The 10,541-nt window shown below is 42.7% G+C and overlaps 1 protein-coding gene across 1 annotated transcript in view; it reads right to left on the bottom strand.

The window, feature by feature from the left end:
- Positions 1-5,257: 5,257 nt before the first annotated feature.
- Cage1 (cancer antigen 1) overlaps positions 5,258-10,541 on the bottom strand; it is a 52,094-nt gene continuing 46,810 nt past the window's right edge. The window contains exons 12-14 of the mRNA XM_042687138.1: positions 9,307-9,375; positions 7,976-8,012; positions 5,258-5,366 (exon numbers count right to left, since the gene is read on the bottom strand). Coding sequence (XP_042543072.1) covers positions 5,352-5,366; positions 7,976-8,012; positions 9,307-9,375 — 121 coding nt within the window. The 3' untranslated portion in view covers positions 5,258-5,351. The remainder of the gene's footprint in view (positions 5,367-7,975; positions 8,013-9,306; positions 9,376-10,541) is intronic.

The following is a 10,541-nucleotide window of genomic DNA, read 5'->3' as shown; positions in this document are numbered from 1 at the left end:
GGGACTTGTTTAGACTATCATCTAGGAAAAGTGCCGCAGAGACCAATAAAGCGGCTTATCTGAATATTGTGTTATGACTGCAAGGAAAATGGAAACATACAAAGTAAAAGGACCTGCACGACTGCCCTGCCCTGTCAAAGGCCAAAGCTTGGAGGGTAAAACATTGGCCCTGAGCTCACGAGTTTCAGCATTAGGAGACCCACATTCTCCATATTTAAGCAGCTATCCCTCAGAACTATGTTCACGTGCTGGGAATGTGGCTTACTGGTAGAGTGCTTGCCTTGCATGCATGAAGCTTTGGGTTCGATTCCTCTGCCTCATAAACAGAAAGCCAGAAGTGGCACTGTGGCTCAAGTGGTAGAGTGCTAGCTTGAGCAAAAGGATCTCAGGGACAGTGCCCCGGCCCTGAGTTCAAGCCCCAGGACTGGCAAATAAATATCTTCCCAATTAAGCTAATCCTGAATTTATAGAATTAAAAGTCCTAGCTACTCTAGAGGCTGACGTGTGAGAATCATGTCTCAAAGCCAGTAAGGACTGGAAAAGCTGTGAGACTCTTCCACCTAATTACCAAAATCCCAGAAGTGGAACTGTGGCTCAAGTGGTAGAGCCCTAGCCTTAGGCATAAAAATCTCAGGGACAGCCCCCAGGCCCTGAGTTCTAGCCCAAGACTGACACACGCCCACAAAAAATGTTTAAATCCTGTTTACTAGGTTAGTCTTCCCAGATATTTGACTACCTCCTCCCTCTCTGTTTTCCAGAAATACTGTTTGTCTCCAGTTTGGGCACACCCAGTTGATTCTCCACTTTTGTCATTTTATTCCTTTACAGTTTTAAGAGCAGAAGGTTATTCCCTTTGATGACTTCAGATTTCCCTTTTGGGGGAGGGAAGGGATAGTGGGAGAACCACAAAGGAAGGGGTAGCAATGCTCAACAAGAAATGTTCTCATTGCCTTACTCATGTAACTGTAACCCCTCTGTACAGCATCTTTACAATAATTTTTTTTTAATTTCCTCATTCTAGGCACCCAGTGGCTCACATCTGTAATCCTAGCTACTCAGGAAGCTAAGATCTGAGGATCACTGTTCAAAAAGCCAGCCAGGGCAGGAAAGTCCATATGACTCTTATCATCAATTAACCACCAGAAAACTGGAAGTGGTGCTGTGGCTCAAAGTGGTAGAGCACTAGCCTTGGGCTGTAGAGCTCAGGAACATCACCCCACTGCTGACAAAGAAAAAAAAAATCCCACACAATACAAACTCACAAAATTCCCCATTTGTCTCCTGTGAGCATCTTTGCAGCCAGAGAGGGCTTATGCCTCTGACTCAGTGCCTAACTCCCAATAGAAAATAGTTACACAGGGCTGGGAAGGTGGCTCAGTGGTGGAGCGCTTGCCTTGCATGCCTGAGGCCCTGGGTTTGATTCCTCAGCACCACATAAGCAAAAAGAAAAAAGCCAGAAGTGGCGCTGTGGCTCAAGTGGTAGAGCACTAGCCTTAAGCTGAAGAGCTGAGGGACAGTGCCCAGGCCCAGAGTTCAGGCCCCACGACCGGACCCAAAAAAAAGAAAAAGAAAATAGTTACACAACAACATACTTTGAGATAGTTTCTTACTGTGTAGCCAACACTGACATTTAATTTTTTTTTTTTTCCCCAATCCAGGAGCTTGAACTCAGAGTCTGTGCACTGTCCTTAAGCCTCTCTGTGCTCAAGGCTAGCACTCTACCACTTGAGCTAAAGCACCACTTCTGGTCTTTTCTGTTTATGTAGTATTGAGGACTGGAACCCAGGGCTTCATGCATGCTAGACAAGCACTTTACCACTAAGCCATATTCTCAGCCCTGTCATTGAATTCTCTAGCCCTCTGATTCAACTTCCAACTGCTTGGATTACAAGCATGCTGGCTGGATAGTGGCTGGATAGTAAATATTTGCTGAATCAATGAAGTATGGTATTGTTAGTATTATATCTTCCCTCCAAAAACTTGCAACCTAATTTTGATTATAGAACTAGTAAGTGGGAAAAAAAATCAAGCAAAAATTATGTGTTGTTATGTACAAGCAAAAAAGTGGTTTTTGGTTTTTTTTGTTTTGTTTTTGGGGGGAAGGGGCTGGTCATGGGGCCTGAACTCTGGGCCTGTGCGCTGTCCCTCAGCTCTTCAGCTCAAGGCTAGCACTCTACCACTTCAGCCACAGCGCCACTTCCGGTTTTTTTCTTATGTGGTGCTGAGGAATTGAATCCAGGGCCTCATACATGCAAGGCAAGCGCTCTACACTGAGCCACCTTCCCAGCCCTGTTTTTGTTTTTGTTTTTGTTTAACATAGCATGGGCTAAAAAAAATTTTTTTGGGGGGGGACCGGTTGTGGGGCCTGAACTCTGGGCCTGGGCGCTGTCCCTCAGCTCTTCAGCTCAAGGCTAGCACTCTACCACTTGAGCCACAGTGCCACTTCTGGCTTTTTTTTTTTTTCTTTTTGCTTATGTGGTGCTGAGGAATCAAACCCAGGGCCTCAGGCATGTAAGGCAAGCGCTCTACCACTGAGCCACCTTCCCAGCCTTCTAAAAAATTTTTTTGGTACTATACCTCTGAGAGAAAAAAATATTATGATCCATTGATAAGGGAAAAGGAAACAACAATGAAGATGTCAGGAGTACTAGCTCTTAAGGCTAACTCCTCCATTCCTTCCCCATCATAGTGTCTTAAAAATATTAGCCTCTTGCCGGGTGCCGGTGGCTCACGCCTGTAATCCTAGCTACTCAGGAGGCTGAGATCTGAGGATTGTGGTTCAAAGCCAGCCTGGGCAGGAAAGTCCGTGAAATTCTTACCTCCAATAAACCATCAGAAAACCAAAAGTGGTGCTGTAGCTCAAGTGGTAGAGCGCTAGCGTTGAGCTGAAGAGCTGAGGGACAGCGCTCAGGCCCAGAGTTCAAGGCCCACAACTGACAAAAAAAAAATTAGCTTCTTATCTCCAATTAATCACTAAAAAGGCTGGATATGGAACTGTGGCTCAAGTGGTAGAGCATCTGTCTTGATTGATAAAGGGACAGCAGAACTGGTACCAAAACGTTATTAAACATATACCAAATTAATTCAGCACTGGTGGCTCAGGCCTGTAATCCTAGCTACTCAAGAGGTTGAGATCTGAAGATGTGGTTCAAAACAAGCTTGGGGAAGGAAAATCAGACACATCTCCAGTTATCTACCAGGAAAAAAAACAAGTGGAGTCATTGTTCAAGTGATAGAGTAGTTGGCTTCAGCTAAAAACCTCAGGAACAGCAGGGGGCCTGTGGCTCGCTCCTAAATCCTAGCCACTTAAGAGGTTGAGCTCTGAGCATCCCAGTTTGAAGCTAGCCCAGGCAGGAAAATCCATGAGACTCTTATCTCCAATTAACCACCAGAAAACTGGAAATGGAGCTGTGGTTCAAGTAGTAGAGCACTAGCCTTGAGCAAAAAGAGCTCATGGACAGTGCCCAGGCCCTGAGTTCAAGCCCCAGGCCAAGCACTATAAAAACCAACCCACTAAACAAACAAATAAAAAAAAACCCAAAACAAGGAAACTGCCCACCACAAAATCTACCACTCACCTGCAGCCTCTGTGCCCCTGGCTCTGCTTTCCTTCCTTTTTACAATAAAAAAAGATAGGCAAATCAAAGGCCAGCTACCACTTATGGTTAGAATCCCATCACCTGCTAACAGACTTGAGATTCTGAAAACAGGTCCCTTTACTTCCTTGTAAATTTCTACATATCAATTCATGGCTCCCATTAACATCCAAGTATATTCTTAATTGCATTAGTTGTAAGAATCTGAAATTTCTTCTGCCTCTAAACTGAATCTGATTTCTCTGCTCCTAGATAGTGAAACTTTATCTCATCTGAGCCTATTCCAACTAGGCTTTTAACATTCCACCACCACTTGACTAAATCTAAGGATCCTTTTGTTCTACAACACTCCCAGCTCAGCAACAACCATCCTTAGTTGGCTTTTCTTCCACCTCTGTAGTCCCTTCTTCCCTGTCTTTCTGCTATGTAGGGCTGCTAGAATTGGCTACTAGACTTGCAGCTGGAAACCGCACTCTGTAAGAGGAACTGGAGGACATCCATCACCAAAGCTGAAAGGAATGCACCACTGAGAGTCCAGGAAGACAGTAGTCAGCTGCACTCTGGAGCCTGGTGTCTAAGCATGGGATGATGGTAGCAGAGGTGGGGCCAAAGCAATGGGGGGTGAGTGGATGAGAATGAAGGCCAGGTGGAAACCAGGTGGTAGCCACCTGGTGGTGATTACGGTGGATGAAAATGAGCTGCAGATGCAGAACAAGAGAAGTGGTGGAGAAGGGCCATAACCTCCAGAGAGCTATGATAATGGTTAATAAAAACACTTTCCCAGAAACTAGACACATCTTGAAGATGGGTGTCCTACAGTAGTACTGCTTTAAGCCCAAAGAGGGCAGTGAAACCCCTTAAGCCATACCTCCAGTTTGGCTTAACCAGCTGGTTAATTGGAAATAAAGTCTTGCTGACTTTTCTGCCTGGGCTGGCTTTGAACCTCAATCCTCCAGAACCAGTGTCTTGAGTAGCTAGGATTATAAGCATAAGCAACTGGCACCTGACTATGGTGACTTTGTGTGTGTGTGTGGGTGGGATATGTATGTTCATATGCACATGCCAGTACTGGGGCTTGAACTCACGGCCAAGGTGCTCTCCTTTAGGTTTCTTATTCTAGCACTTTACCACTTTAGCTACAGCTCCACTTCCAGTTTTTTATGGTTAATTGGAGATAAGAGTCTCATGGACTTTCCTGCTTTGAACAATAATCCTCAGATCTCAGCCTCCTGAGTAGGTAAGATTAGAGGAGTGAGCCACCAATACCTGGCTAGGGTGACCTTTTTGTAAATACACTCCTCTATTTAAAATCTTTCAAGAGTTTCTCATCAAGCTCCATGATGAATTTCTTAGGTTTGCATTTGATGCTCATCATGATCGTCTTCATCACTTGCCCACTTGCGTTCAGATGCAACTTGATGTTCAGAGAATCCCCATGAATTGAGGGTACTCTGTTTTCCTCTTCTATCCTGGAAACACCTAATCAGTGCTGAAGGTCTGGCTAAGCATTTCTGTAAAACTTTCCCTGGTTCTTTGTCATACAGTCCAGCACCATTTCCCATCTGCTTCTATAGCACACAGGACTGTTACGCTATACATAGTTGTAGAACAGTTCACTGATCTGTTACCACAGGAAAGTAGGTACTGCTTGTGTTCTTCACCTCACCTTTCTTAGTTTATTGAATGTCATTAAATGTTTAATGAAAGGTCTAGGTTTGACTCTTCTCCTTGACTCACGTATCAAGGGAGGCACATTTATTTGGAGATAACCTGTAGGTAAAAGGACATAAATGTCTTATAATACATGTTAAGTCAGCATTGATGCACAGAATCCTGTTCACAACCTCTTGTTGACACCATCTCATCTCACTTGCGTGTAAGCCTTTATTGTAGCTTTTCCTAGAGGAGCTCATGACACCAATAATAAAAAGAAGAAATGTCTGTTTTTACAATCGGATCACCTACAAGCTTTCAATGCTTGTTTTTCTTAAAGCAAATACTCCTAGCAGCAACTTACTATGCTTTTCTTCTATGTTCCAAAAATTTTTGAGTATGTCTATGGTGGTCCTAGGGCTTGGACTCAGGGCCTGGGCATTTCTCTGAGGTAGGGCTCTACCACTTGAGCCACAACTCCACTTCTGGATTTTTGATGATTAACAAGATAAGAGACAGACTTGCCCAGGCTGGATTCGAACTGTGCTCCTCAGATGTCAGCTAGGATTACAGGTATACTAACTTCAGTGAGATAAAATAATATCTTCCTTTCTACTCAAGGGATAGTTGATTAATAGCTTTATCTTCAATCTTGTTTCAGGATTTATGAAAAGGATAATATGTTTTATTTTCCTGGTGCATCTCACAAATCAGCCATCTCTGGCTCTATTGAAACTCAGAACAAATTCCTCAAAAGTACATTAAGGTGAAAATAAGGTTAGGTCTTAAAGGATCATTTATCTCTTTTCATTTAGAATTTCAGTTCAAAGGATTTTAGAGTCATTGCCTTTTCAAATATGGTGGGTGGTAATATGTTCTGTCTATATAGAAGAAAGATGTCTTGCAGGGGGTTGTAAGTTGAGGACTGAAGAGGAAGGGAGTTGGTAAAAACATGCCACATAGAGGAAGCTGGGGGCTGGGAAGGTGGCTCAGTGGTATAGCGCTTGCCTTGCATGCATGAGGCCCTGGGTTCGATTCCTCAGCACCACATAAGCAAAAAGAAAAAAAGCCAAAAGTGGCGCTGTGGCTCAAGTGGTAGAGTGCTAGCCTTGAGCTGAAGAGCTGAGGGACAGCGCCCAGACCCGGAGTTCAGGCCCCACGACCGGACCCCCCCCCCCCCCAAAAAAATAGAGGAAGTTGTGTGAGTATAACAGGCATAGAACTAAGAAAATGTGTTTAGAAAATCCCAGATTGAAGCCAGGCACCAGTGGCTCATACCTGTAATCTTTTTTTTTTTTTTTTTGCCAGTCATGGGGCCAGAACTCTGGGCCTGGGCACTGTCCCTCAGCTCTTCAGCTCAAGGCTAGCACTCTACCACTTGAACCACAGCACCATTTCTGGCTTTTTCTGCTTATGTGGTTCTGAGGAATTGAACCCAGAGCCTCATGCATGCAAGACAAGCACTCTACCACTGAGCCATCTTCCCAGACCCTCATACCTGTAATCTTACTTACTCAGGAGGCTGATATCTGAGAGTGGTTCAAAGCCAGCCCAGGCAGGAAAGTCCATGAAACTCATCTCCAATTAACCACTAAAAAGCTGGAGGTGGAGCTGTGGAGCACTAGCCTTGAGCAAAAAGAGCTCAGGGACAGTGCCTAGACCCGGAGTTCAAGACCCAGGATCAGCACACACACACACACAAAAGGAAGGGAGGGAGGGAGGGAGGGAAGGAAGAAAGAGAGAGAGAAAAAGAAAGAAATAAGGAAAGGAGGGAAGGAAGGAAGGAAGGAAGGAAAGCGAGTGGTTAGATCTAACTGAGTATATGGCCAGAAGGAAATGTAAGACTGGATAGAAAGGCAAGAAGCAGATTACAGAGGACCTTAGATATGCAGTTGGGAACCATTGAGGGGCTTTATTTAGGGAAGGGATAAGCTTATACTTGGCATTGAAAATTACTATCTATGCTGTGGAGGATGGAATGAGGGCACAAACTAAAGGTAGAAACACCAAGTAGGAGGGAATAGCAATAGGTCCAATGAAAAAACTGGTGCTGGTGACTTATACCTGTAAACCTAGCACTTTCAGGTGGCATGGTTCAAAGCCAGCCAGATAGGAAAAGTCTGTGAGGCTCTTGTCTCCAAATAACCACCAGAAAAAGGGAAGTGGTGCTGTGGCTCAAAGTGGTAGAGCACTAGCCTTGAGCAAAAGAGCTCAGGGACAGCGCCCAGGTCCTGAGCCCCATGACTGAAAAAAAAAAAAATGGAAAAAAATGAAATGTGGCAGTGGGTTTGAGATCAAGGGGACCAAACAAGAAAAGTTTCAAAGAAAGGGGCGTCTCACTGTGGGACAAGGTGTGACAGGAAACTGAAGGTGCCTGCCTCTGAGAGCACAGGGACAGCTATGATCACAACTGAAATGTCACTCAGGAGTGCACATTTAATCTTGTGTTCTTTCTTTCTTTCTTTCTTTTTTTTGGTCTGTTGTGGGGCCTGAACTCTGGGCCTGGGTGCTGTCCCTCAGCTCTTCAGCTCAAGGCTAGCACTCTACCACTTGAGCCACATCATCCACTTGCGGCTTTTTCTTATGTGCTTATGTGGTGCTGAGGAATTGAACCCAGGGCCTCATGCATGTGAGGCAAGCACTCTACCACTGAGCCATATTCCTAGCCCCTCTTGTGTTATTTCTAATGGAAACAGAACATTCTAATGACCATCAACACAACCTACCAAAGTCATAGACTTCGGACGATTTTCTAATCTTGACCTGTAATGAAGAGAAAGAAAACAATGTAAAAAGGGTAGGAGGAAGGACTAAAATAGTGAACATGCATATGAATTTTCAGCTAGAGACCATCTCTGCCTGCCTTTAGAGTTTGCTCTCCTTGTGCTGTCCTTCTCCCTGGCAGAAGAGAGGAGAGGTAAAGAAGGTAATAGGACAGTTTTTATTGGCTGAGAGCTTCAAAGTCTGAGACTAAAAGTGAACTCTCTGGAGCTTGTCATTGCTAGTGACTTCTGACCTGAAGTTCCCTTGACACAGGCTGATGCATATTTCTTCTAATAATTATTTAGTACCTCCTTCATCAGGCCCAAAGAACCTCCCATTCTCTTTGAGGTTCTTGCTGCTGGTGCCTCCCTCCAACCCCCCCCCCCCCTTTTTGGAGACAGGGTCTTAGCAATTTGCCTGGACAGGCTTCAAATACAAGACCCTCCTGTCTCAAGCTCCTAAGGAGCTAAATTTACAGATATGTACATGATGATGCAAGGCAAAGAATAATTTTTATAAGTTTTATAAAGCAATTATTTCATGCTAGGCAAGCATGTTCATATAATTTATCTTAAAGATAAGAAAAAAAGGTTTGGGGCTAGGAATGTGGCTTAGTGGTACAGTGCTTGCCTAGCATGCATGAGGCCCTGAATTTGATTCCTTGGTACCACATAAACAAAAAATAAATAAAATAAAATTTAAAAAAAAAGCATATAAAAAAGAAAAAAGGATTTTACTGTAATATTTATTATATAATAAATATAGTAAGCCGGGCGCTGGTGGCTCACGCCTGTAATCCTAGCTACTCAGGAGGCTGAGATCTGAGGATCGCGCGCGGTTCAAAGCCAGCCCGGGCAGGAGAGACTGTGAGACTCCTATCTCCAATAAACCACCAGAAAACCGGAAGTGGCGCTGTAGCTCAAGTGGTAGAGCGCTCGCCTTGAGCTGAAGAGCTGAGGGACAGCACCCAGGCCCAGAGTTCAAGCCCCACGACCGACAAAAAAAATATATATATATATAGTAAATAGTATATTTATATATGTAATTACATATAAATACTATTTATATATGTGTTTATGCACTTATTTATATAGTTACATATACTTATATATGTATATATGCTATATAGAGAGTAGTACATAATACATACGTAAATACATATACAAATACATATATAAATATAGTAAATAAAAATGTACTATTTAGGAATATATAAATATATAGTAAATAAAAGTGTACTATTTTAAATGTACATTTTTCAAGACTATTCTTTTTGAAAGGAAAGAAAACTTACCTTTGTTTTCTGGCTTTCTCTTTGGGTAGTCTAATTAAATCTTCCAAATGTCTATTTCTTTCTTCCAAACTAAAGGAAAAAAATCAATTGAATTTGTTGGCTAACATAGATGTCTCTAGATGAGTATTTTATAGATTGATTGGAGGATAAGTAGATAAATTTAAGCAGTAGTGTAGTTCATGTAACTTCCATCCATCTCACCAAATAAGAACTTATTTTTGGTAGGAACACAAACTATTTGGTCAACTTTTTCCTTTACAGTTTCAGAGTAAAATACAAGTATAGAGCAGTGAATTTGTAGGGTGACATTCTATTTGTTTGCACAGTAGATAGAGAGTGGATGGACCCCCTTATGAACAAGCCCGTTATTATATACCTAGAGATGGTATATTTAAAATAAAACCACAGGAAGATGCAATGTTGTCATAGGATGGTCACAACATTTTACTGTAAGAGATTTACATGTATTCTGTTGCTATGACTTTTAGTGAGAATGACGCTAGTGCGTTTCCTTTTTGCTCCTAGCAGGGCAAATAGAGTTACAACAGCTTCCTTCCCAAAGCTATTTTCCCTCCCAGGTTTTGAGTTGTCTCTGGCTGCTACAACAAATAATGACAGATTTGGTTGCTTATAACAAGTGGGAGATGGGAAGGGAAGGGAAGGGGAAACAAAGGAGGAGGCAACAATGCTTGATAAGAAATGTACTCATTACCTTGTCCATGTAATTATAACCCCTCTTTATGGTATTTTCACAATTAAAAAAAACCACTTTGCTTCTTTTATAGTTCTGGATGTCAGAAGTCCAAAAATTCGGTTTCACTGGACTGAAGTCAAGGGGTGGGTAGGATGTGCAACACTCTGCAGTGTCTGCAGGAGAGTGCTTTGCTTTGCCTTGCCCAATTTCTGGGCTCACAGCTTCACATCACATGGACTTTTCTCCCTTCTTCCATCATCAAATTGCCTCTTCATCTTGTCATCAAGCCATCCCTCAATATGGACACTAACTTTTCATGAATCCCAAATAAATTCATTATAACAAAAATGTATCTTTATGGCTTATAAAAGACTGTACATGGTTTAAATATATATATATATATATATATATATTTAAATTCAGTGTACATATGTGAAGATGGAACCACATAATTTGGGGGTATGGATAGGGTTGGAAAAGATGCAGGACAATGATATAAGGGGTCATTGTTCTGGACCAAGATGCAGTGTACTCATAAACT

Source organism: Dipodomys spectabilis, unplaced genomic scaffold (genome assembly GCF_019054845.1).
Source record: "Dipodomys spectabilis isolate Male_0828 unplaced genomic scaffold, ASM1905484v1 ptg000104l, whole genome shotgun sequence".
Lineage (NCBI taxonomy): Eukaryota > Metazoa > Chordata > Mammalia > Rodentia > Heteromyidae > Dipodomys > Dipodomys spectabilis.
Note: the sequence above shows the minus strand (reverse complement) of the source record. Positions and strands in the feature narration are given on the sequence as shown.